Source organism: Peromyscus californicus, unplaced genomic scaffold (genome assembly GCF_007827085.1).
Source record: "Peromyscus californicus insignis strain IS unplaced genomic scaffold, ASM782708v3 Scaffold_4__1_contigs__length_199733344, whole genome shotgun sequence".
Classification (NCBI taxonomy): Eukaryota; Metazoa; Chordata; class Mammalia; order Rodentia; family Cricetidae; genus Peromyscus; species Peromyscus californicus.
Genome location: NW_026294562.1, coordinates 199,113,243 through 199,140,599, shown reverse-complemented (window position 1 = coordinate 199,140,599; position 27,357 = coordinate 199,113,243). Strand labels below are relative to the sequence as shown.

The following is a 27,357-nucleotide window of genomic DNA, read 5'->3' as shown; positions in this document are numbered from 1 at the left end:
CGGTGACCAGCTTCAGGCTTGGCTTTGAAGAGAAGCTGGCGCCAGTGGTTTTGTGTGCTGTGATGAGAGTGCTGCTGCAGGGAGCTGAGCAGAGAGCATGGGCCAGCTGGAAAACCACGATATGGTGAGCTAGGGGCCTATCCCCAAACTGGGAGGAGTGGCCAGTTGAGTCATAGGAGCCAGTGTGGTGGGTCCTCCCCTGGCTGGGTGGGAGTCAGCAGCTGGATGGAGAGTTCCGCAGGTTCTTGCCTGTCCTGCAGGGCCTTTGCAATTCCTGAGCTGGCTGGCAGCCTGTGTGCAAGTTCACTCTGCTGTCTGCATCTGTGCAGAGCATTGGGAGTGGGACTGTGGTTTGAAATAACCTTGTTGTTGACATCACTGTGAAATGGGGACAGCCTTAGTGCTTATGTTGTTGCTATAAAACACCGATTTGCCAAACTCAGAGAGCCCCGGTCCCTCTCCTATCTTCCAAAAGTAGTGCAATGTGAACTCTTCACATTTAAGTTTCGGATCCATCTGGAGTTAATTCTGTGGAGTTTGTAAACAGTATCTCATGTGTAAAGTGGAACTTGATGGTACAAGGTTTTACCAGTTCTTAGGAGACATTAATTCACAATAGAATTTAGGTAAAGGATGACTGCATCACAAATACCACAAAGATAAGTAGTATGCTAACCATGGCGGTTAGAAATTAGTATGATAAGGTGTAATTGTTTGTTCCCCAGGATTAACCAGTTACATTCCCATAACAAAGGAGACAGCCCTGATTTCCAACCAGCACAAAGGCCCATCCACTCATTCAAAAAACAGACTCTAAATGCTGCTAAAGTGAACATTGCATGGTCACAACCAACATTAAGTCCTGGTGTGCCGTAAAGGTATATTAATTCTAGAACAGGGGCCTCTCCAGGCTTTTTAAAAATAGTTTTGAGTCGAGGTCTTCCATGCTGATTGATGTGGTCTTGAACCCTGTATGTAGCCCCACAGGACATTGCCGTTGTTGTCATCCTGACAAATCACACTAAATCTTGTATTTTACATCTACAGCACCACAGAGTTCTAAAGTTGCCAGATTGAGTCACATAATGGACTGTCCATTTCAGAACAGGGAAAGGATTTGTGTATGGGGCATGGCTTCTCCCCTCAGACCAGAAGTAGAGGAACAGTGTACTCTGTACACTGCAGGGGGAAACAGACTAGACAATAGCTTGGTCACAGATTGAAGTTGAAGGCAGTGAGCTAGCTGCAGGGGTCTCCATTACAAAGAAGACTGATGGGGCAGGTGAGTGACTCTCTGTAATTTTGCTGCATGTACTATTTACTTCCATGTAAATGAGGACAGACTGAATTGGTGGGCATACAGTTTTGGGAAGATAGCCTGGATTACTATGTATTGCATTTCCAATTAGGGAACTCTCCTATGTAGACGTGTGCAATCCTGGCTGACACAGTTCACTCAGATGTTTGAGAATCAAGTCATTGGCTGTAATTCCATGCATTAGCTTGCAACACTCAGTAGCTAACACTTTACATGGAACAAAGTCATAAAGTCTCTTATTAATGGTATTCTCTCTACCAGGGTATTACCTCCTCCCTTTCATCATCAGTATACCTAATTGCCCTTCCAATTATTTTTATCATTATAAAACATCAATTATTGGTATAATTTTAAAATATATTTTCTTTAAATGCATTACTGTAATTTATTCTATTTATGAATGTTTCCCAGTTTCAGAATTTCATTCCATTTTTTTGCATCATTTTAAAAATTCATTCTTTAAATGTATTATTGTAATTTTTTTCTATTTATCAATGTTTCCCAGTTTCAGAATTTCATTCCATTTTTTCCTTAATACTCTTTATTTTTTTAATCTATTTGTTTATATCAGTTTAGAGCAGTGGTCCCCAACATTGGGGATCATGGCTCCCTTTGGAAGATCAAATGACACTCTCACAGGACCTTCAGAAAGCACAGACAGATATCTATACTTTAATTCCTAGCAGTAGCAAAAATATAATTATGAACTTGGAGCAAAAATCATTTTATATTTGGGGGTTTATCACATCATGAGGAAGTGTATTAAAGGGTCACAGCATTAGGTAGGTTGAGACCCACAGGTTTAAATAAGTGTCTCTTGTAGTTCAGGCTTGCCTCACACTATATTAATGAGAATTGCTTTAAACACCTACTCTTGCCTCTGCTGCCCAGTGGTGGAAAGACAGTCCTGAAACTCCTTCCCAACTGGACCTTGACTGGTTTGTGGAAGTCAAAAATAGAGCAGAGAATGAGCATCCTTGAACTCCTGTAGATTTTGTTGTGAATTTACAAATAAAGCCTGTGTAAGAGTTGAGTTCACTGGCCTACTGTAAAGCAGGTGTAGTCACAACAGAGAAAGGAATGGGCAAGAAAGAGCATGAAAGCTTTCCTGCTATGACTGTAGTTGACATTAGCAATGAGTAATTAGGTAATCCATTTTAGATGATCAATAAATGTTTTGACCAGCCATTTCTTGAGTCCATAGACCAGGCTGTCTAGACTCTGGATAAAAAACTAAATTTTCTTTCTTTCTTCCTTCCTTCCTTTCTTTCTTTTTAAGATTTATTTATTTATTATGTATACAGTGTTCTATCTGCACACCAGAAGAGGACACCAGACCTCATTACATATAGTTAGGAGCCACCATGTAGTTGCTGGGAATTGAACTGAGGACCAGGACCTTTGAAAGAACAGCCAGTACTCTTATCCTCTGAGCCATCTCTCCAGCCCCCAGAACTGAATTTTCATAAAACCAAATGACTGTAGTTATACCAGTTCAACCTAAGTAGAAGAACCTGATAAAATGATGTGTCCCTGCCTAATATGAGTGTGTATTCCAGGTTTAAGAAATATACCCAGAGAGAAATGATGTGAGTAGTACTTGGTGTGCTCTAATACAAACCCATACTCTCTGGAGCACATGGCCATAAAGCCTGTTGCAACTTTTTACCAGAATTATTTGGGATTATAAGTATTTTACTTCTACTGTATTACTTCCTGCCTCCAACCCCTCCCATAGACCCTTGTGTTTTAATCCATGGCCTCTTTTTGTTTAACTACAGATAGTTTTTAAATGTGACCTGTGTTTGTTTGGTTGAAGGACCTCACAGCTATGAAGTACAGGGCTGGCTACACTGGACATTGAGTGTGTAATGGAATGTGCACACATAGGACCCTGTGCCTTGGAAGAGGAACAGAAAGGGTTCTGGGAGGTTAGAAGGCTTTTCTAAACTACAAAATTTTCAGATTAGGGTCCTGTGCAACCAGCCATAGTGTGGAAGGACCAAGCTTGGAAAGGTTTTGCTCTCTGAGTCATTAGATCTCTGTTTACCCAGTAGCTAAACTGCTAGTGTCCTGAAGCCCAGCTGGGTGGTCCTAGCTAATGAGGGACTCTGAGAAGGCTTAGCAATCAGGAGTCCCAATAGGAGGTAGTTTACAGGTTCTTTTCAGAATTCTTTTCTTGTTCTGCTGTAGGGAGCTGTAAGGAAGACCACAAGCCATACCATGATGAGTTTGCAGGCCACCGTCCCTAGACCAGGAAGAGCAGGTTGGCTGAGCTGTCAAAGCTGCTTGGTCTGGGATGGACCATGAGCCAGAATGGGGTTCTGTTTGTCCCTGTGGTGACCTGTGTAGTGTCCCTTGGCCTCTGAGCTTTGTTGAATATGGATTCCCTATGGAGGTGAAGGCTTTGCCATCTGGGCATGGGAAACCATGAGCTTGTAACATCATTGCCTCCTGCTAGGTAATCGAGTCTTGCCTCATTCTGTGTAAATGAGAATTGCTTTGAACACCTAATCCTGCCTCTGCTGCCCAGTGCTGGGTAGACAGTCCCACAACATCTTCCATCTTTGCCTTGACTGATCAGTGAGAAGGAAAACTAAACCAGTTAATGAGTGACCTCCAATCTCTGTAGCTTTTAGCGAGGACTTATAAATGAAGAGGGACCTGTGCAAGAATTGAGTGCATAGACCAACTTTAAAGCTGGTAGAGTCACAGTGCAGAAAGGGAGAGGCAGGATGGTTGTTGAGAGCTTTTGTACTTCAACATTACTTGAGATTAGCAATGTAGAATTAGGAAATCAATTTTAGATGCTCCATAAATGTCCTGATTGGCCATTTCTTGGGCTCCACAGACAAGGGCAATCAAGAATCTGGATAAAAGACTGACTTTATCATGAAACCAAATTGCTATATTTACAGTTGTTCAGTCAAGATAAATCTAGGTCAAATGTGGCCCTGCTTAACAGGACTATTATTTTTCTGGTTTTTTATGTAGCCCCTTAGATAAAAAGCTTGAGAAATCTTTGATGTGCTCTAATACAGATTGCTAGACTCTGGAGCACATGGCCAAAAAGCCTGTTTAAAATTTTCAAAATATTTTTTGAGATTATAACTACATCATATCCACATTCTCTTTCCTGTCTCCAAGCCCCACCATGAGCCCTCATCTTTTTCTAGTTCATGGCCTGTTCTTCTGTAACAACAGCTACACAGTAACAGGACTGTGTAAATGTGACCTGTGTTTGGTTGCAGGACTCCCAGCTAGGAGGCAATGGGTTGGCTGCACTCCACATTGAGTGTGTACAGGAATGTGCACACAAAGAATACTTTGCTTTGGATGAGGAACAGGATGCACTCTAGCAGAGTTGAAGAATATCTACTAAAATACATTCTTTCTAGACTAGGGTCCTATCTATTGAGTTGAAGTGTAGAGCTGGAAGGACTGTGTTGTCGGAGTCATTTGATCTCCGATCAACCAGCAGGGTACCTGCTAATATTCTGAGGCCCAGATGGGTGGCCCTAGCCTTTCACGGACTCTGGGAAGTCTTAGCAATGAGACTAGTGGCAGGTAGCTTGTGGGTTCTTTCTAGGCTTCTCTTCTGCGTCTGTTGTAGTGAATTGCAAAGAAGAAGACAAGCTATACCATGGTGAGTGTAGGGTGTTCAGAGAAGGTCTGCTGAGCTGACATTTCTGCTGGGGTTTGGATGGACCATGAACCAGACTGTGGTTCTGCTCACCCATGTGGTGACCTGGGCAGTCATCCTTGTCCTCTGAGCCTACCTGTGTATAGATTTCCTGGATAGGGAGAGAAACTGCAGTCCTGGCTGTTTGGATATGATGCTTGTAATATCACTGTCCAGTGTGCACACACAGGTATGTTTTTGGTGTGCAGTGGGAAGACAGATTGGAAAACTGAAAATCTGGTTTCTAGAACTTCTGATTATTACATTTTACTTTCAAGATTGTCTTATAAATGTTTCAAATAGTTTAGAAACTGGTAGGAAGATGGTGATGTGGATTGTCATTCAGCAATACATGATTAGAAAGCATCTAACTTTCTGCCACCATCAGCTGCAATGGTGTGCTTCAGTGTCATTTACTTCCAAGGGACAAAAGGAATTTCCCAGCTGCAGAGGTTTCTTAGGTGTGCATCTTGTTGAGCACGTAGATAGGGCAGAATCCACATCTTTTACCATAATCCACGTGACAGGAAGCCAACTTTAAATTATTCTACTGTCATTTTGAGATTGGGCATCAGTGGGGCTTTGTTTACCTGAAACCAAAAGAAGGCATAAGGGCTACAGAGCCACAGCAGGTAATCACCTCCATTTGCAGAGAGAGCTCTAGAGCATGGGGACCCGGTATGTAGAAAAAGTATCAGTAGCTGGGGGGTCAGAAACAACAATTTAAGGGTCATTTTGTGTTAATTTCATGAAAGGTATGAACTCTATGTTTGTATAACTTCTATACACATAGAATCATAGGTAGCAGGGTAACATTGGTCAAGATCATACTTTTCCTGGCTAAGTTTCGTTTCATCTTTAGATTAATAGTTGACTTTATTTTCCTTCCTTTGTTCTTGGCTTTTTCTCCTTATCTCCAGTATTATTTCACGAATATTGTTCACATTCTTGATTGTTGTAGAATTGTTTTAAGTATAGAAGTCATATTAAATCAATCTGTGTACAATTTTTCATAATCCCATTGATTATTCTGATTGTTTCCACTGTGAATGTTGCTTTGTAATCAGCATTCCTCCTATAAATTGTTGGGCATTGTTGTTGGATTGTATTCACTACCTAGTGTGGTTGTGCAGAGAGAGAGAGAGAGAGAGAGAGAGAGAGAGAGAGAGAGAGAGAGAGACTACTAGGAGAAGAGAAAATAGCTAAAAGCTAAAATCCAGCTGGAGCTGGAGAATTTTTCTCCAGCTCCCACCACCAAGTCCCGCCAGTCCCAGAGCCCACTTATAAAACAAGCACACAGACTCTTACATTATTTAAACTGCTTGGCCATTAGCTCAGGCCTATCATTGTCTAGCTCTCACTCTTATATTCAGCCCATATCTATTAATCTTTACTTTGCCACGTGGCTTGTGGCTTACCGGTACTTTACATCTTCCTTGTCTTGGCGGTGGCTCCAGTCGGTCTCCCTTTCCTTCCTCCTTCCTCAATTCTCCTCTCTCCTTGTCCCACCTATACTTCCTGCCTGATCACTGGCCAATCAGTGCTTTATTTATATTGAGCGATATCCACAGCACTTCCCCTTTTTTTTCTTTTTCAAAAAGGAAGGGTTTAACTTCAACATAGTAATATTACATATAACAAAATAATTATCGAGTAAGAATTATAGTTACAATATAAAAGATATCTATCTTATATTTGTGAGTTTAAGGTTTTATATCTAACTTACCTTTTATCATAACTAAGGAAAATTGTAAGTATCTAGTCTTCAACCATATCAAAGACCTCAGAAGGATATAATACTACCTGAGAAATAGGAGAAGGATGCAAGCAACTTTCGGGAGTCTTGTAGGGTAGACAGAGACAGCTGACAGCCTGGACAGTCATTCAAAGTTCTCTTGTAAAGTTGGGGCATCTGTCTTTAGCCCTCAGGCCTAGAGTCTCTTATTCACTTTTCTCTGTGTCCTGCAGAATGTCTGGCAGTTTCCTCTGCAAAGCAGGAACCTGAAGGACCATTTTGTCAAGCAAAGTTCAGTGGTCACCTTTCTATGGGTCCTGCATGTCCAGTTGATCAATCAGTCCAGGCAAGAACAGTTTTTTGCCCAAATGGCTATTTTTGTCAAGGTAACTCCATATGGAGTGTCTTCGATGCCCATATTCCTCTCTGAAGTAAATCGGTGCTGTCAGGAGCAGACATGTCTCGCTGTCCAGAAAGTCTAAATTTTTAAAACATTTTAAATGCCATATTCTGTAGGTCTTTGAAGTGTTTGAAAACTACCTATCTATCTGAAATATATCTATGTATACCTAGAAGACTTAACTAACATGGCTACAAATATGATTATCATAGATGACTATTAATCTATTTTTTAATTATCCATTACAATTTTAAATGAGTTACATAAACATAATACCTCAAACAAGAATAGAAATATATATACAGTATAACAAAATTAAGGTTAAATTTGTATCAATAAACTAAAATCTATAGCAATGTAAAACATTTTAAACAAGTTGTTACTCTTTAAAAGTAGGTTCCTTAATCTACCCTTTCATCCTATCATATCTAAACTATCCCCTTTTTTTCTTCAGAAAGAGATTGTATTTATAATCAACCTGCTTTAAATAAAAATATTGGTTTTTCTCCGTCCCACATCAGAGGGCTCTTCTGATTTGGGACACAAGAATCTTTTAACCATTTTTTTTAAGCAATATGTCTGGGTTTAGAGGGGGAGTGAGCCAATTCCATCTCTAAAGCCAGCTTGGTATATTTGGGAATTTGGGCATAGCTTCTCTTACTACTTCCTGCTGGAGGGGGGGGGGGCGCTGTATCTTATGGGGACACAAAGAAAATTTTAAGATTATGGAGTAGTGCATGAGGGTGTATCGTCTGAGCCAGTTGCCTGAAACCATTTTGGATGTTGGATCATCTGGGTCATGGTGTCATTGGAGACCTTTCAGGGGGTCATGGCTGGTCAAACCTGATGTATCTTAATCTGGAAAAAATCCATAGCCTCTGGCTTTCTGTGGAAACAAAAGCAGAGACTCTTTTCCAAAGCAACATATCCTTATATCCAAATTTTGAAGTCAAGGTACCTTTAAAATTTACATTTTGGCATAACTCAACAGCTTTTACAATCAAATGTTTTTCTTCAGTTACGAATATCAAAGACAACATAATCCAGATTCTCTGTGTGATAGCCATCTTTACATGGCTTATTACCTTTAATGTTTCTTTAAAGACTTTATTTTTAAAAACTATCTATTTGTTTATATAACTGTATATATTTTTTTTTTCTCTCTTTTAAGCCTACGTACATTTTACACACATTGTAAACTATTCCATCTGAATCAGTCTTATTGTGAACCTATTGCTTTGAACTAGAGCATTCTAAGACTGAAACAGGGCTGTGGCTGCTGGCTCCGCCCACTTCAGTTTCCCAACATGGTGGTGGTCCGTTTTCCGCCAGCTCTGGGAGCCGTAACTCTCAGAAATAATGGGTCTACGCTTTTATCAAAGTAGCGTGTAGCCCAGAAACCTCTTGTTTGTATATATATATATATATACAAACTTTACTAGTATATATATATATATATATATATATATATATATATATATATATACTAGTAAAGACTACATCTACCACACAGCGTAATGTGCTGCTGGCAGACTATTTCCGCCATACTGCTGGTCAGGAACCTGCCAGTAGTTCAAACCCACGTTTTGCAGCATCTAGCTGCCGTATGAGACATGAAGCAGGAACCTGGTTTTGGCTCTGTTTAGAATTGGTTATTAAATATTCTCAGGTTTAAGGTGGAAACTCAAGCCGTTGGGCGCCATTTGTAGCTGGAGAATTTTTCTCCAGCTCCCACCACCAAGTCCCGCCAGTCCCAGAGCCCACTTATAAAACAAACACACAGACTCTTACATTATTTAAACTGCTTGGCCATTAGCTCAGGCCTATCATTGTCTAGCTCTCACTCTTATATTCAGCCCATTTCTATTAATCTTTACTTTGCCACGTGGCTTGTGGCTTACCGGTACTTTACATCTTCCTTGTCTTGGCGGTGGCTCCCGCCGGTCTCCCTTTCCTTCCTCCTTCCTCAATTCTCCTCTCTCCTTGTCCCACCTATACTTCCTGCCTGATCACTGGCCAATTGGTGCTTTATTTATATCGAGTGATATCCACAGCATCCAGCTGCATGTTCCAGCTTGTGATGATTCAGGCCTGAACTCTGGCTTCCTTAAGCTCCGACCATGTGAGTTGGTGATATGGGCGCAAACAGATCCAGCTGCATATAACCGCTCATAGCTACCATTGAGTGCAGCTCTGACCATGTCAGCTGGATCCATAGCTCCGACCAGGCCTGGGGCCTGTAACCCCTCGCCTGTGAGGCCACCAATGGTTTTTTAATAAATTCTTGCCACGTGAGCACCAAATGTAGACAAAATTAAAGTGTTATTAAATAAGAAACACAGAGCCAAATACAGAGTTAATAGTCAAAGAGATCAGAACAAGAGCCATGACGAGCTTTAACTTACCACCAGCAGCAGCTTCCCCCGAGAGAGCTTCTGATGTCTGACTTGTCTTTTTATTTCCTTTCGGCTTTGCCTTCTTATTGACTCTGAACCCAACCACATGACTTCCTCATCACTGCCTGTCTATACAGACCTCCAGGTCTCTATGTTTGGTACTGGGATTAAAGGTTCATGTCACCATGCTTGGCTGTGTCTTGACCACAGAGAGACTCTGCCTTCCATGTGATCAGATTAAGGGTGTGTGCTACCACCGCCTGACTCTCCTTATGGCTCGTTTTGATCTCCGATCTCCAGGCAACTTTATTTATTAACATACAAATAAAATCACATTTCACCACAAATAAAATATCACCATAGGCTGGCCTCAAATTCAGAGATCCCTTTGACTCTGACTCCAAAGATCTGGGATTAAGCAGTGGGCCCAAATTCCTAGTTGCTTTTGTATTTTTGTTATTGGGCGATGGGCCTGGAATATAGGTTTGAGTAGATGTCAGGCATATGATTTTGTAGTGAGGGTCACCCATAGTTTGAATTTTAAAATTTGGCATAGGGTTCAGTCTGTTTCTCAAGATGGCATGTATCCATATCTTAATACTGCCTGAGCCTTCTGGGTCATTGGATTGCAAGGGCATGACCTTATTCCTGCCTGTTGTTTGTTTTGAAATTTTAAATGAATATGCATATTTTACCTGTATGCATCGATATACACCATGTAAGTAACAGTTGTGATGTGCAACACATGGGTGCTTGGTCCTCAGGGTGATCCAAAGATGGTTTCAGAAACCCTGAAACTGGAATAGTGGATAGTTTTGATCCCCCATGTAAGTACTGGCAATTGAGCCCATCTTTATGCAAGGAGATCAGAAGCTCTTTACTACTAAGCTATCTCCTGCTCTGTGTTGATTATTTATAATCAACATTTATATTGCTAATGTTTTCATCTGTCCTTTTGTAACTGTGTAAACATACCATACTTTTTTAGTAAAATATGATTGATGTTACAGTTTTAGTTGAGACACTTCAGGTTTCTGAAGATGAAAATTGAACTTGAAGGAATACATAACTCTTTGTAGGAACTTCAGTGAAAACCTGTGAGTTCTTTCATTTTTGCTTGTTTGACTGATTTCTGCATGAAAGACAGGGTCTTAATATGTACATCTGGCTGTCCTGGACCTGATTGCATAGACTAGGCTGGCATTCAACTCAGAGGCAGATATACCTGCCTCTGCCTTCAGAGTTCTGAGGTTAAAGTCATGAGCCAATACACCCAGTTTGTCCATCTTATTTTCCATTTTCGTAGTTAGTAATTGCTCATATAATTTCTCTCATGTGTACCCTGCACTGTTGATCTGTTTACTTGTCTATCTGTGTTTGTTAGTAGTCCTTTCTCTTGTAAAAATTACAGAGGTGAACCTTCTATCCATTTTCCTTCTAAAGTGACTTGGTGATTACATTATAATGGCTATGTCATGAAATAAGTGTGGGGAGGGCCAGAATTATATGACTATACTGTCAAAGAAGTACACATTTACAATGTTATCAGTACCATGCTTTCTGTTGTACACCTGTATGGGATATTTTAGAATTCAGTGACCTATGATGACGTGCATATTGACTTCACTTGGGAAGAGTGGACTTTGCTGGATCCTTCCCAGAAGAATCTCTATAAAGATGTGATGCTGGAGACTTACAGGAACCTCACTACTATAGGTAAGTCTAAATTTTTCTTCATATTTTAAAATAAGGGGACAGCAAGTCCTTGATTATTGATGCCCCTCTACAATTTGATTGAAAAGGAGAAGAAAGAGCTGAATAAATCTGGCATGATTCTAAGGTTCAATGAGGATAGTAACTAAAATTTTGCACAATTTTCAATTATATAACATACATTTTCTGGTATTATATTTTAGGATACACTTGGGAAGACCATAATATTAAAGAAAATTGTCAAAGTTCTAGAAGACATGAAAGGTAATTTTCATGTGCAACCTGATGCAAATGTTCCCATAAAGAAGTTGTAATATATCCTGTTTTTATATTTTAAATAAAAGCAACAGTGTAAATCAGCACCATTAAAAGTGCGTCAATAATTGTTACATTCTTACAAAACTGCAAACCTCAATTTTAGGTAGGTGAATTGCATTTGCAAGGCATTCTTTTAAGAAAGAAGTCAAGGAAACAATGTCTTAACTGATATCACAATTTGAATCATAACAACATTAGAGTTATGCTGTAGAACTGTCAGTTCATTTATTTCATAACATTCATATTACAAATGTGTACACATTGAAGATGTGATAAGTATATCTTCAAAACCTTCTATAAGGAAACAATCCATAGTAAAGCTGGCATTACTCATATACTTGTTGTGACTGTGCTGTTTAGTGACAGTGGCAGTAAGGGTCAAGAGTCAAGGGGCAGTTGTTGTGGAGAAAACTTAATCCCTGTTCCACAAGTTTATGGGGAGAGAATGTCAAGCTGATTTCAATGTGAAAATCTTTTATTTGTTTCTTCCTTTGATAGATATATCATATGGTCACTCTGGATACCAGCCATGAGCATAGGAATATGGAAAGACATAACATACATCTCTCTCAGAACAATTAGAAGATATGTAGCAGTTCCCAGTTTGTGTACACTTGTTTTACTTGATTCAAATATACAAGTAATTGGTTTTTCAGTTTTTTTTGTTAATACATCATCAAACACCACACAAAATTCCTGTGAATACTTGGACTATGTGAATACTTTTGTTTGTCCTAGTTCACCTAGCAAATGTAGTATGACTTACAGGAAAATTGATGAATACAGTAAGGATGGTAAAGCTCTGAGTTTTTCCAGTTTTCTTCACATATGTGAAAAATCTCATATACAAAAAAGATTCTGTAAATATGGATCTTGTAATAAAGGATCTTACCATCAAAGATGCAAAACAACTCTTAATGGAGGGGCACAACATGAGTGTAAGCACAGTGATAAAACCTTATAATCTAATTCCTCTTCACAATTAGATCAAATTGTAAAATTAATTCATACAGATATAAAGATTCAACAATGTATTGTTTGTTGTAAAGATTTCACATGTTTCTTTATCCTTGTAGGCAAGAAAGAAGTCAAACTGTAGAGAGACCTTCTGTACATGCTCAAGGTGTAAATGCCTTTGTATATCCCAGTACTATTCAACTGCATGAAAGACCAAATACTAGAGAGAAGCCTCATAAATGCAATCAATGTGTTAAAGCCTTTGCATATTATGGTCATCTTCAAATTCATAAAAGAACACACACTGGAGAGAAACCCTATGAATGCAGTCAATGTGGTAAAGCCTTTCGATGGCACAGAAGTCTTCAACTGCATGAAAGAACACACACTGGAGAGAAACCCTATGGATGTAGTCAATGTGGTAAAGCCTTTGCACAATACAGTCATCTTCAAAGACATAAAAGAACACACACTGGAGAGAAACCTTATGAATGTAATCAGTGTGGTAAAACGTTTGCTGATCACAGTTGTCTTGGAATACATAAAATGACCCACACTGGAGAGAAATCATATGAATGTAATCAGTGTGGTAAAGCCTTTGCATATTACAGTCGTCTTCAAAGCCATAAAGGAACACATACTGGAGAGAAACCCTATGGATGTAATCAATGTGGTAAAGCCTTTGCACAATACTGTCATCTTCAAAGACATAAAAAAGCCCATACCGGAGAGAAACCCTATGAATGTGCTCAATGTGGTAGAGCTTTTGCATGGCAAAAAAGTCTTCAAATGCATAAAAGAACGCACACTGGGGAGAAACCCTATGAATGCACTCAATGTGGTAAAACCTTTGTATGGCCCAAAAGTCTTGAAATGCATAAAAGAACACATACTGGAGAGAAACCCTATGAATGCACTCAGTGTAGTAAAGTCTTTGCACAACATAGTATTCTTCAAGTGCATAAAAGAACACATACTGGAGAGAAACCTTATGAATGTAAGCAATGTGGTAAAGCCTTTGCAGATTATAGTTGTCTTAAAAGGCACAGAAAAACACACTGTAGAGAAATTCTGTGAATGTTTTCAGTGTTGTAAAGCCTTTACAGATCACTATAGTCTCCAAATACATGAAAGAGCCCATACTGTAATCAGTGTGGTAAAGGCTTTGCAGATCACAATAGTCTTCAAATACACGAAAGAACCCACATTGGAGAGAAACCCTATGTATGCAATCCATTTGGTAAAGCCTTTGAATGTCACAACACTTCAATGTCATAAAAGAACACATACTGGCGAGAAACCCTATGAATGTAATCAGTGTTGTTAATCCTTTACATATCACAGTATTCTTCAATGCCATAAAGGAACACATACTGGGAAGAAACCCTATGTATGCAATCAGTGTGGTAAAGCCTTTGAATGCCACAGTACTCTTCATATGCATAAAATAATTCATACTGGAGAGAAACCCTGTGAATATAATGATTGTGGTAAAGCCTTTGCACAACACAGTAATCTTCAAAGTCATAAAAGAACACATACTGGGGAGAAAGCCTATGAATGTAAGCAGTGTGGTAAAGCCTTTGCATATTACAATCTTCTTCAATGCCATAAAAGGGCACATACTGGGGAGAAACCCTATTAATGCAATCAGTGGGGTAAAGCCTTTGTGCACCACAGTACTCTTCAAAGGCATAAAAGGACCCATACTGGAGAGATACCCAATGAATGTAATGATTGTTGGTAAGCCTTTGCATGTCTCAATACTCTTCAAATGCATAAAAGAACATACTGGAAAGAAGCCCTGTGTTTGTAATCAATGTAGTAAAGCCTTTAAATGTCACAGTAGTCTTCACAGGCATAAAAGAACACTTAGTGGAGAGGAAATCTATGAATGAAATCAGTGCAGTCAAGCTTTTTTATGTGACAGTAGTCACTGAAAACATGAAAGATCCTTTACCGCAGAGAAACCCTTTGTATGTAGTCAGTGTGGTAAATCCTTTCTATGTCATAGTACTCTTCAAATGCTTAAAATAGTACACATTGGAGAGAAAGCCTTTGAATGTAATCTGTTAAAGCCTTTGCATGTATCAGGAATCTTCAAAATCATGAGAAAAAATCAAGTTGCAGAGAAACCCTCCAGTCAGTGTGGTAAAGTTTAGCACTTTATACATTAGTAAAACTTTTTGTGTGCAATCTATCTGTTTAAGCCTTTATATATTGTAATAGTCTGTGACCATGTGAAAAAGCTACTGAGGCTTTCTCTTTATATTTTTAATTAAAAAATTTTTCTTTCCTTTTATATACCAAGCCCTGTTCCCCCTCTCTCTCCTCTTCCCCCTGCCCCACCTCCCCTTATCCCACACCCATCCCTTTCTCATAGCGGGTAAGGCCTCTCTTAGGTAGTCAACACAGGATGGCTTACCAAGTTGGTGCTTGACCTAGCCCTCCCATCCTGCATCAGAGTTGAATAAGGTATCCCACCATAGAGAATGGGCTCTAAAAAGCCAGTTCATGTACCCAGGATAAGTCCTGGTCACATTGACAGTGGACGCAGAAACATACCAAGCCACATAACTGGCACCCATATTTAGATGATGTAGGGCAGTCCCATGCAGGCTCCCCAGCTGCCAGTCCAGAGTCCATGAGCTCCTGCTAGTTGGGTTCAACTATCTGTCGTTTTTTCCCATCATGATGCTGAACCCTATGGTGATATTTTATTTGTATTAAAATGCTATTTGTATGTTAATAAATAAAGTTGCCTGGGGTCAGAGCTATTAGCAAGCCATAGGAAAGCAGGGCAATGGTGGCATATGCTTGTAATCCCAGCACTTGGTAGGCAGAGCTAGGTAAGTCTCTGTGTGTTCAGGGATACAGCCAGCATTGGATACACATGCCTTTAATCTCAATACCAATCATGGAAAACCTGGAGGTCTATACAGACAGGCCATGATGAGGCAGTCATGTGGTTGGGTTTACAACCAATGAGAAGGCAGAACAGAAATTCTATATAAGGACTTTAACACAGAAAGTAGCTCTGGTTCAGAGAGGTAGGACCACCACAGGAGGAAGGGTAAGGTTTTAGCTCTTAGCTCTGACCTCTTGGCTTTCTTCTTTGCATTGGTTCTGTGCTTCTTATTTAATAAGAAGGTTGGTTACATCTATATAACCCCCCTTGCTCCTATAATCCTTCCTTCTTCTCTTCAACTGAACTGTGCCTTTATGTCACTTGTGTGAGGTTTCTCCAACTTCTTTATGTAGACACTTAGTGGTATATACTTTCCTCTTAACACTGCTTTCATAGTGTCCCATAAGTTTGGGTATGTTGTGAATTTACCTCTGATGAATTCTGGGAAATATTTAATTTCTTTATTTATTTCTTCCTTGACCTAGTGATAATTCATTTGAGGATTTTTCAGCTTCCATGAGTTTGTAGGTTTTCTGCATTTTGTGTTGTTGAATTCTGACTTTAATCCATCATAGTCCGATAAGATACAGGGGTTTATTCCAATTTTTTTGTTTATGTTGAGATTTCTTTGGCTATTGACTGTGTGGCCAGTTTTGGAGAAAGTTCCATGGGATGTTGAAAAGAATGTATATTTTTTGTGTTTCAGTGAAATGTTCTACAGATGTCTGATCAATCTGTTTGAGCCAACATCTGTTAGTTCCCTTATATCTCTGTTATATTTCTGTCTCGCAGACCTGTCCAGTGGAGAGAGAGTTGTTTAAGTATCCCAGTATTAACATGTATGGTTTTTAACATGTGATTTAAGCTTTAGTAATGTTTCTTTTACAAATGTAGGTGCCCTTATATTTTGGGCATAAATGTTCAGAATTGAGACTTCATCTTGATGGATTTTTCCTGTGATAAAAATGAAATGCCCTTCTCCATCCCTTTTGATTGACTTCAGTTTGAAATCTATTTTATTAGATATTAGAATAGCTACACCAGCTTCTTTCTTAGGACCATTTGATTGGAAAATCTTTACTCTGAGGTAATGTCTGTTTTGAAGTTGAGGTATGTTTCTTGTTTGCAGCAGAAGGATGGATCCTGTTTTTGTAACCATTCTATTAGCCTGTGTCTTTTTTAGGGAAAATTAATTCATTGATATAAAGGGATATTAGTGACCAGTGATTGTTAATTCATGTTATTTTTTTGGTTGTAGTGTATGTGTGTGTTTCCCTTCTTTGGGATTTGCTAGCATGAGTTTATCTATTGCCTGTGATTTTGGGGTTGCTGCTAACTTCCTTGGGTTGGAGTTTTCCTTCTAGTACTTTCAGTAGGGCTGGATTTGTGGATATGTAATGTTTAAATCTGGCTTTGTCATGGAATGTCTTATGTTCTCCATCTATGGTGATTGAAAGCTTTGCTGGGTATAGTAGTCTGTGCTAGCATCCATGTTCTCATAGTGTCTGCAGAACATCTGTGAAAGAACTTTTGGCTTTGACAGTTTCCATTGAGAAGTCAGGTGTAATTCTGACAGGTCTGCCATTACATGTTACTTGATCTTTTTCCGTTGCTGCTCTTAATATTCTTTCTTTATTCTGTATGTTTAGTGTTTTGAGTATTATGTGGCATGTGGACATTTTTTGTGATCTAGTCTATTTGGTGTTATGTATGTTTCTTGTCCCATCAAAGGCATAGTTTTCTTTATGTTGGGAAAGTTTTCTTCAATGAGTTTGTTGAATGTTTTCTGTGCCTTTGAGCTGGAATTCTTCTCCTTCTTCTATCCCTATTATTCTTATGGTTGGTCTTTCTATGGTGTCCCAAATTTCCTGGATGGTTTTTGTTAAAAATTTGGTGGATTTAACATTTTCTTTGATGGATGAATCTGTTCCATCTTATTCTCATTACCTAAGATTCTCTCTGATATTTCTTATTTTTTTTTTTTTTTTTTTTTTTTTTGGTTTTTTGAGACAGGGTTTCTCTGTGTAGCTTTGTGCCTTTCCTGGAACTCACTTGGTAGCCCAGGCTGGCCTGGAACTCACAGAGATCCGCCTGGCTCTGCCTCCCAAGTGCTGGGATTAAAGGCGTGCGCCACCACCGCCCGACTTTTTTTTTCCATTTCTCATATTCTCTCGATTAAGCTTGCATCTGTAGTTTCTGTTTGTTTACTCAGATTTTTGTTTTCCACAATTCCTTCAGTTTTTGTTTATTGCCTCTATTTCAATTTGAAGTCTTGAACTGTTTCCTTCACATGTTGATTGTTTTTTCTTCAGTTTCTTGAGTTTCTTTAAGAGAGTTCTTGTTTTCCTCCAAATTTTTGTTTGTCTTTTCCTCTATTCTTTTAAGAAAATTTTTATTTCTTCTTTCAAGGCCTCTATCATCTACATAAACTTGTTTTTAAGGTCTCTTATTTCTGGATCATCTGCTTTGGGAGGTTCAGGTCTTGCTGTTGAAGGATCACTAGGTTCTGGTGGTAGCGTATTGCTCTTTACCTTTTTATCGTGTTCTTACACTGCTGTCTATCCATTTCTTCCTTTGACCCATACAGGTGGTACTCCAGGTCACTCTTCTTCCAATTGGTGCGGGGGGGGGGGGGGGCTGTGGCTCCTGTGGTTGCTCTTCTTCCCAATTAGTGCAGGAGGGGCATATGGCTCTGGTGGTCACTGGTGCCCCAGGGGATCCTTGGTAATGGGGTGGGGGAAAAGGGCTGCTACCAGGTCTCTGGGAATGCACTGACTTGGGTGGGGCAAGGAATGTACCCATGGGTCCTAAAGGCTAGAGAACTAAGCTGTCCAGTCCAACAATCTGGGTCTTACCTCTTCCCCAACTGGTACATGGAAGGGGGTCCTATGGCTCTTGTGGACACGGCTGCCAATGGGGATGGTTGGTGGGGAAGGAGGCTGCTGTTCTTTCTTTTGGGCTGCCCCGGTAGGGGGAGGGGCTAGAGAACTGTGCTGACCAGTCTGGAGATTGAGCCTTACCTGTTCCTCATCGGTACAGGGGAGCATATGACTTAGGAGGTCCATGGTGTCATTGGGGTTGGTTGGCGTGGCGAGAAAGAACTTCTTAATATAAAGTATTTGGTAAGTTCATTAGACAACACAATTATAATCAGTTTCCTGAGAGTATTCTATAGAAAAAAAATTCGACAGTGTCAACAATAACAGATTGATCGCCATCTTTACATTGTGTGCACCAGCAATCTCATGAAAAAGTGATTTTATAACTATGTGAAGCCCTATGTGTAGGGTAAATTGTCCAGCCAGAGAAACATACCCTGAAAATAGAGCCAGTGAAATACACACACTTTGGCCCTGAAACCAGAGCCAAAAAAACTGCCTGATAGTCTTAGCAACAGCAGCTGAAACATGATCTGGAGATGAGCTGGACCAATGAGAGGCAGCCATGTCACACCAGCTGATGTATATTCATCAGACCTCCCCCCAGAGTGGGGTGGAGGGTATATAAGGCTTGCCTCTTCCTGAATAAACTGAGCTTGTTATTTTGACATTCTCCCAGAGTCTGTGTGGTTTGATTCTGCGCCTACTTGGCCCCCACCCCTAAAGGGAACAACAGCAAAGGACCCTGCTACATCCGGTGCCAAAACTCGGGACATTTGGTCTGTTTGTCTCCCTTTACTCATGTGTGGCGCTGGTTGAGAAGCCCCCTTGAGCGGTATATTTCGGTGAATAGGCCCCTCTACGTTGTGTAAATTCGGTCCCTTCAGCAGGTAAATGCTGGGACCCCCACTTTCTTCTTTCTGTTTGTCTTGTTGTGAGTCTGTCTGCACGGTAGGGTGACATATACTTTTGTTCAGGCTTGCCTAGTGTTTCAATATAAGGGCTGGTCCCTCAGGAAACAACAGCCACCATCTGAGAATTTTTAGTTGTATATATGTATGTATATGTTTGTGAATGCATGCATGTGCTTGTGGGTTGTGATGCCTGGAGAGCTGGATGAGTAGTTGGTAGTGCTTGTTCCATAGATCTTTTCAGAGAACATGTGGAAACCTGATCTGTGGATAAAAATTCTGTTCCTGGCCAGAAAAAGGGAAGTGGCCTCAGGAGTAACCCTCTAATTGTTTGTTATGCCCATTTTGTTGACTATAATTGCTGGCCTAAAGTCATCCTCTACTGAGGCCCACAATAAACACTACCAGAAACAATGTAACACCAACTTATCTTTTGCCTTGTTTCCATCCATGACTGTTATTTCCTCTGCCTCTGCTGTCAGGGAGAGGCACAAGAATAGATGTAAAGTGAAGGAAAGGGATGGAAAGAGAGAGGAAATGCTTTCTGCAGCATCTAAGCCTATACAGCCTATACCGGCAGCCCTTCTCTCACCCATCCCTAGCAGCACCAATGATCACTGGAGTCATATGCCCCCCTGCATCAATTAGGAACAGGTAAAGCCCAATCTCTGGACTGGTAAGCACAGTTCTCTAGCCCTAAGCCCTAGCCAGTATAGCCCCAGAGAAAGGGCAGCAGCCTCTTCCCCCTACCCCTATGGAACCACATTTCATTGGAGACATGTGACCCACTTCCATTCACTGATTGGGGAAGAGGTAAGACCCCAATTGCTGGACTACAAGGCCCAGTTATCTAGCACCTAGACCCTGGTGGCACATTCCATGACCCATCCCCCAGCCAGTGCAGCCCCAGGGACTGGGCAGCATCCCCCTTCCCACCAACCCCCTCAGCAACCATCCTGGGTAGCACCAGAGGCCACTGGAGCCATATGCCCCTCCTGCACCAATTGGAAGAGTTACCTGGAGTTGCACCTGTACAGATTAAAGGAAGAAATGGGTAGACAGCAGTGTAAAAACATATTAAACAACATAAAGATCAATAAGGTACACTAGAACCTAGTGATTCATAAACAGCAAGACCTGAACAGCTCAAAGAAGATGAGCTGGAAGAGGTCCTAAAAACAACATTATGAAGATGATAGATACCCTAAAAGAAATGAAAAATTTATTTAAAAGAATGGGAAAAAAGACAAAAAAAAAAGGAGGAAATCAAGAAAACTCTTAAAGAAACTAAAGAAACCCAAGGGGGAAAAAAACAAACACATGAAGGAAACAGTTCAACTTGAAACTACCACAAAATTATTTTTATTCTTGCCTCCTCCCCCCAGCTCTGTTGTTCCCTGTGTGAGTGAATGTCATCTGTGTAGGGGTACACTTGAAAACCAGAAGATGAAGTTGGATCCCCTGGAACTGGAGTATAAGAGGTTGTGAGCTAACCATACCTGGGTTATTTAGCAGAACCTGTGTCTCCTTGGAAGACCAGTGATCACTCTTAACTTCTGAGCTATTTCTCCAGATCCACAAAATTTTGATATATTATATATTTATGTTTAATATCTGTGCTTTCCAGCTCAAGTTTTCTCTGGTCCTGCCCAGCCCTGGGGTCAAGACAAATCTCTCCCACCTGTGGCCCCCAGCTGCTTATGAAATAATCACTCAGAGGCTTAATATTATTTACAAACTTATGGCCATGGCCTATGGCTCAAGCTTCTTGCTAGCTAGCTCTTATAACTAAACTCATTCCATTTCTATTAATCTACATGTTGGCACACATTCCAAGGCTTTACCTTTGTGCCATTACATGCTGCTCCCTGGGTGGCAGAATGGCTTCTCTCTGCCTCTCCATTCTCTTCCTGTCTATCTGCGGATTTTATCCTACCTCTAAGCTGCCTTGCCATAGGCCAATACAGCTTTATTTATCAACCAATCAGAGCAACACATATTCCCAGTGTATAGTAAGACATCCCACAGCACTTCCCCCTTTCTGTCTAATCAAAATGGAAGGTTTTAACTTTAACATAGTAAAATTAGATAAAATAGAACAGTTATCAAGCAATAATTACAGTTACAATATCTAGTCAATTTGTACTTGGCAAAATTAAAAAAAATATGCTATTCTATATTTGTGAGTTGAAGTTTTTATATCTAATTTATCTTTTATCATAACCAAAAAAAATTATAACTATCTAGTCTTCAACTACATCAAAGACCTCATAAGGATATAATATCACCTAAGTAAACAGGAAATGCATTGTAAGCAACTTCCAAAATTCTGGAAATGACAGAGGCAGCTGCCTGCTCAGAACCAAGTAAACACACAGAGAGGCTTATATCAATTACAAATTGCATAGCCATGGCCTATGGCTCAAGCTTCTTGCTAGCTCTTACATCTTAAATTAACCCATTTCTATTAATCTATATTTTACCATGTGTTCCATGGCTTACTGGTCTGCTGGCATGTTGTTCCTTGGACAGCAGGCTGGCGTCTCTCTGCCTCTCCCTTCTCTATCTGCTTGGATTTTCACCTGGCTCTAAGCTGCCTTGCCATAGGCCAATGCAGCTTTATTTATCAACCAATCAGAGCAACAGATATTCATAGTGTAGAGAAAGACATCTCACAGCAGTGCTTTATTCAGAAATAGCAGCCTCTTCACTAAAAGCATGACCATTAATCTCACTGGAAATTAACACTCAACTATGGCAATAGAGTCTATGGAGAAAGTTCAGGAATGTCTGGAGACCAGATGGCAAGAGGGCTGAAAAGTTTGTTGCTTGTGTGCTACACCCCAGATGTATTTGGATTCTTCATTTATTCCTGTCTTTTATTTTTTGGCCTTAAGATAAAACCTGTAGATGTAACCGTCTTTTAAAATGAGAAACACAGAGCTGATTTCAGAGTTAAAAAGCCCAAGAGGTCAGAGCAATAACTAAGAGCTAAAAACCTTACCCTTCACTGCTGCTGCTGTCCTCCTCAGCCAGAGAACTACTTTCTGTGTGTCTGTCTTCTTATAGACTTTTTGTTCTGCCTTCTCATTGGTTGTAAACCCAACCACATAACCTCCTCATCACTGCCCATCTATACAGACCTCCAGATCTTCTATGGTTGGTATTGAGATTAAAGGTGTGTGTCTCCATGCTGGTGGTATCCTTGAACACACAGAGATCTGCCTGTCATGTGATCAGGATTAAGAGCGGGTGCTACCACTGCCAGAATTCTGCTACGGCTTGCTATTAGTTCTGACCCCCAGGCAACTTTATTTATTAACATACAAATAAAATCACATTTCAGTACAAATAAAATATTACCATAAAAACCAAAGACCTTATAAATGCAAGGCAATTACTCTACTACCAATCTATGTACAAGCCCTATAAAATAAGTCAATTTTACAAACAAAAATAAGTCGATTGAGGCACTTGAGAAAAGCTGTCAGGATATATTCAAAACTAAGTGGGGCTTAAGCAGGAAAGGGCAAAGAGGAGGTGGCAATTATCACTCTGCAATCATTAGCCACTTCAGCTGACTTCTAGAAACATGGTTATCTGTCAACTGCTAGCTACATCCACCATTATCCACATGAGAGGTCTGGGTAACCTACTAATTGAAAACATTACAAACCAGTCACACACTGTGCTCAGGACCCACAGGTGAGTAAGGCAAAACTAGCCTATTCTCCATCCTCAGGATATGAGGATAGACAAAGAAATCAAATATTCTAACTGACAAACTTAGATCACACCGAGTCTCAAACAGTTTCTTGTGCATCTACAGAGGCCCATGCCTTGTCTGCATTAGAGCCAACTCAGAGAAAGGTGACAGTTCACTGGGATGACCAAAAACAAAGACCAGAAAAAAACCTTTGCCCTGCTTCTCTGGCTGCTGAGCTCTAAAAAGCCCTGCTGTGTCAGTACCTGTCTCAGGACCCATGGTGTCATTTCCCCAAAAAATTTACTCTCTGACTCACCTCCAATCTCAGAAGTCAGATTTGTTCATGGGTCTTGTATAATATATCAGAGACCAGCCTTAATATTATACGTCCCAGGGCCTTAGGAGAAAAAATTATGAACGGCGAGGACTATTTTGGGGAAGTAGAATCTCAGCACACTGAGCCTATTTGCTTTAATTCCTCTGAGATAACATCATCCTATTTACACAGCTTCAGTTCTGTTCTTGTGCCTAGCTCCTTTCTTGCCTGATTTCTCTCTATATTTATCTACTGCTTCCTCTAAGTTCTATCTTAATTCTTTTGTCTTGATTCTGCCTCATCTAGGTCCTTTTCATCTTGTTCTTACCCAGCTAGTACTTCCCCATCTGACTCTTCCTCATCTTCCATCTATCTCATCCACACATTCTCTTTAATCAAAATCCTCCTTCTCTCTCTCCATTCTCCATCTCTAAGTTCTCCATATTTCTCCCAAAGCAACAGCAATCCCCTGGTAGAAGAAGGTCATAAGGCTTGAATTCTATGGGGTCATAAAGATAGGTCAGAATTTCCCTCAGGCAGTGACCACCAGGCTTTCTTTTACAATCCAAAATGGGAGTGGTAAAAGAGGTCAACTAAGTGTTAATGACTGGTTAGTATATCAAAAAGGGGATCTATGTGCTCAGTGTACGTCCTGAAAAATGGTTAGGTAAGAAGTTAGGGGTCTATAAAGTTAGTAAGGCTATAAGGAAGGAGGGTCCGAGCTAAATTGTGTAAAGCTATTATTTAAGGTTCACCTGGCCTAGGCAGTGTCTCCTTGTGGAATCTACCTTAAATGAGGAGACTAGCATGTGGTGGTCTGGACTTGTTATTTCTGTTACTCCTTGAAAGTGGCTAAGGGAGATAACTGATTCCAGTGCTGAAAGGAGAGAAATGGATGGACTGGGGGGAAGGAAGCCTTTCCTGAAGCTATTCTCCAAATACCTTGAATGTATATGTCCAGAGAGTGATCAGTCCACACTGTTAGCACTTCTTAGGGAAAAATCATTTGGGAAAACTATGAAGGCACACATGATTTTCATAACAGAAGACAGCTGATATATAACAAGCCAAATAACACCAAAAGCTCCTTGGAATTTAACTTCTTCTGAAGGAATTCCTTGATCCCTTCAGGTAGTGGCTTTGCTATAACCAGCTGAGTTCTTATAATATTTTACTATGACCTGTACCACAGGGGGAACTGAAAAAGAATAATGCAGTCATCATGAAGAAACTCTTCCTCAGTATAGTCTAAGATTTACCATGGAAAAAGAACAAAGGATTAGCCTCAACTCTCATGTCCCCTCTCCGTTCTATGGCTTGCACAGGCACACTTTCCATTGAGTCATGTGTACTCTGCTTGAGGCTAGATTCACCACCAGTGTTCTGCCACTTCCTCAACACTGTTGAGAGAAAACTCAATTTTTTAGTATCAAAAGGGATTCCTTTCCACTTCTAGGAGGGTTTTCTCAAATATGCTTTTTCGCAGGCAGGTATAATCAGCATGAGTCAATACAAATCACAGTTGGAATTTTATTTATTTTGAGATAGGGTCTGTCTATGTATCTTTGGCTTTCCAGGAACTCAAAATGTAGATGAGGCTGGCCTCAAACTCATAGAAATCTTCCTACCTCTGCTTCCCAAATATTAGAATAAAAAGAGTGTGCCACTTCATCCACTTGTATTTTATTAATAATTTACTTATGACTGTATGTTTGTGCTCATTTATGTATGGGAAGGTATGCATGGGTGTTGTAGTATGGGTGTAAAAATCAGAGAACTACCTTGGTTGTTGGTCCTTTCCCTTCATCATGTTTGAGACATTCTCTAGATTTATATCATATACCCATATCCTTGCAGGCTTTCTCCTCTCTGTCTCCTATCTTGCCTTAAAAGCATTGAATTATAAGCACACACCATTGCAACTGGCTTTCTAATGCAGATGTAAAGGGATAACTCAGGTTCTTACTTCCAAGGTGAGGACTTTATCTGCTAACCCATCTTCTCACCCTAGAACTTTATTAAGTTAAGACTTTTGGATTGGGACACAGTCTCATTTTCTAAACCTGTCTGGCCTAGAATTCACTATGAATTACGTAATCTAGGCCTGGAGTTTACAGAGCTACAACTGCCTCTCAAATCTTGGAGTAATGGTATGTACCATTGCCACCACGCCTGACTAAAAAAAAAAATACATGTTTATTGTGAATTTCGTATAAATGTTAGTAGAAATAAAGGATGTTGGGAAAGTGTGGTCTTATGAGGGAGAGACACATTTAAGAATTAAGTATATATTAGTATTTATTAAAGACATAATATGTATTATGTAGTGTGGTATATTTTGAATCAAGGTCATGTGGGATTATAAATAAGGCCCTGTCTTAAACCAGGAGAACAAATCAAAATTAGGTCTTTTTAAGATGGGCATTACTTTGGAAGTGACTATATCAAAGAGCATATTGTCAAATTGTTATCTACCTGCCTTTTCCTTCCTATAGCTGGGTATAATGGCATTTGCTACCATGCTTGACAATATTTATTGTATGAGTACAAGTGGCAGACACATGAAATGACTTTAAGAGGTATTGTGTTGTCACAATTTTCCAATGCTCCATTTTTGTATGTTATTTAGTTTTGTTCTTTTTTTCCAATGAGCACAAGCATGTGTGTTCGGGCATTGATTATGTAGCACATGCTTTAAAACTCACAATGATCTTCCTGCCTTTGTGTCTGGAGTGTTGATATTGTAAGAATACACTACCACATATACTTTGAAAATTAAGTTTTATGGTGCAAGTTGTCTTTTATGTTTTTTGTTGTTGTTGCTTTTTTATTTTATTTGTTTTTTACAAATCTAATTCCAGTCATTATTTTATGTTCATGGTGTTTTTCTTGCATGCATGTCTTTGTAATCCATTCATGCTTAGTGACCAGGGAGGCCAGGAGATGGTTTCAGAACCCTTGGAACTGCAATTTCAGATAGTAGTGAGCTCCTATATGTAGTGGAAATGGAATCTGGGTTCTCTGAAAGAATCTTCAGTGTAGCTGGAGAGTTTCTCTCCAGGTCCCGCCAAGCCCCCGCAGTTCCGCAGCCCATTTATAAAATAACCACTCAGATGCTTATATTACTTATAAACTGTATGGCCATGGTAGGCTTGTTGTTATCTATTTCCTCTATCTTTAATTAACCCATTTCTATAAGTCTGTACCTTGCCATGTGGCACATGGCTTACCAGTATCCTTACATCTTCTTTCTCCTTGAGGTGACTGGCCGCGTCTCCTGACTCAACCTAACACTTCCTAGACTTCTCCTCTCTGCTTGTCCCACCTATAGTATACTTCCTGCCTGGCTACTGGCCAATCAGCGTTTTATTTATCAATCAAAGCAACACATTTTCACAGCATATAGAACATCCCACAGTACTTCCCCTTTTCTTTTTTTTCAAAAACAAAGGTTTTTAACTTTAACATAGTAAAATTACATATAACAAAACAATTATCAAGCAAGAATTATAGTTACAATATCTACTCTATTTATAATATCTAGTCTATTTGTATTTGGCAAAATTAAAGAAGATATCTAATCTATCCTATATTTGTGAATCTAAGGTTTCATATCTAACTTATCTTTTATCATAACTAAGGAAAATTATAGCTATCTAGTCTTCAACCACATCAAAGATCTCAGAAGGATATAATATTACCTGAGAAATGGTAGAAGGACACAAGCAACTTTTGGGAGTCTTGCGAGAGTAGACAGAGAAAACTGGCAGCCTAGACAGTCATCCAAAGTTCTTCTGTAAAGTTGGGGCTTCTGTCTTCAGCCCACAGGCCTAGATTCTCTCAGTCACTTCGCTCTGTATCCTGTAGAATGTCTGGCAGTTTCCTCTGCATAGCAGGAACCTGAAGGAAGGACCATTTTGCCAAGCAAAGTTCAGTGGCCACCTTCCTATGGGTCTTGCATGTCCAGTTGATACATTTTTTCAAGCAGTCCAGTCAAGAACAGTTTCTTACCCAAACGGCTATTTTTCCAAGAAGAAGATAAACTCCATACGAAGTATCTTCAATGCTCATCCTCCTCTCTGAAGTAAATTGGTGCTGCCAGGAGCAGACATGTCTCA

The 27,357-nt window shown here is 39.9% G+C and overlaps 1 protein-coding gene and 1 long non-coding RNA gene across 3 annotated transcripts in view; one reads left to right on the top strand and one right to left on the bottom strand.

The window, feature by feature from the left end:
• Positions 1-18,979, top strand: LOC128094444 (zinc finger protein 120-like). Of its 2 annotated transcripts, XM_052712839.1 has the most exons (5): positions 51-124; positions 2,598-2,907; positions 11,121-11,247; positions 11,448-11,508; positions 12,639-18,979. In XM_052712839.1, the coding sequence occupies exons 3-5, from the start codon at positions 11,214-11,216 to the stop codon at positions 13,594-13,596; spliced, it is 1,053 nt and encodes a 350-aa protein (XP_052568799.1). In that variant the 5' UTR covers positions 51-124; positions 2,598-2,907; positions 11,121-11,213; the 3' UTR covers positions 13,597-18,979. The 2 variants fall into 2 exon arrangements, with proteins under 2 accessions (XP_052568798.1, XP_052568799.1); XM_052712838.1 differs by lacking the exon at positions 2,598-2,907 and having other exon boundaries at positions 1-124.
• Positions 17,397-27,357, bottom strand: part of LOC128094449 (uncharacterized) — a 35,565-nt gene continuing 25,604 nt past the window's right edge. Inside the window, exon 3 of the long non-coding RNA XR_008212966.1 lies at positions 17,397-27,357. This is a non-coding gene — a long non-coding RNA (uncharacterized LOC128094449).

Bases quoted from the DNA above. Each gene is read 5' to 3' on its own strand.
- LOC128094444 (XM_052712838.1), top strand. From the start codon at position 98: ATGGGCCAGCTGGAAAACCACGATATG. The intron at 11,248-11,447 runs GTAAGTCTAAAT...ATTATATTTTAG, and splicing joins CAGGAACCTCACTACTATAG to GATACACTTGGGAAGACCAT. The intron at 11,509-12,638 runs GTAATTTTCATG...TTATCCTTGTAG, and splicing joins AGTTCTAGAAGACATGAAAG to GCAAGAAAGAAGTCAAACTG.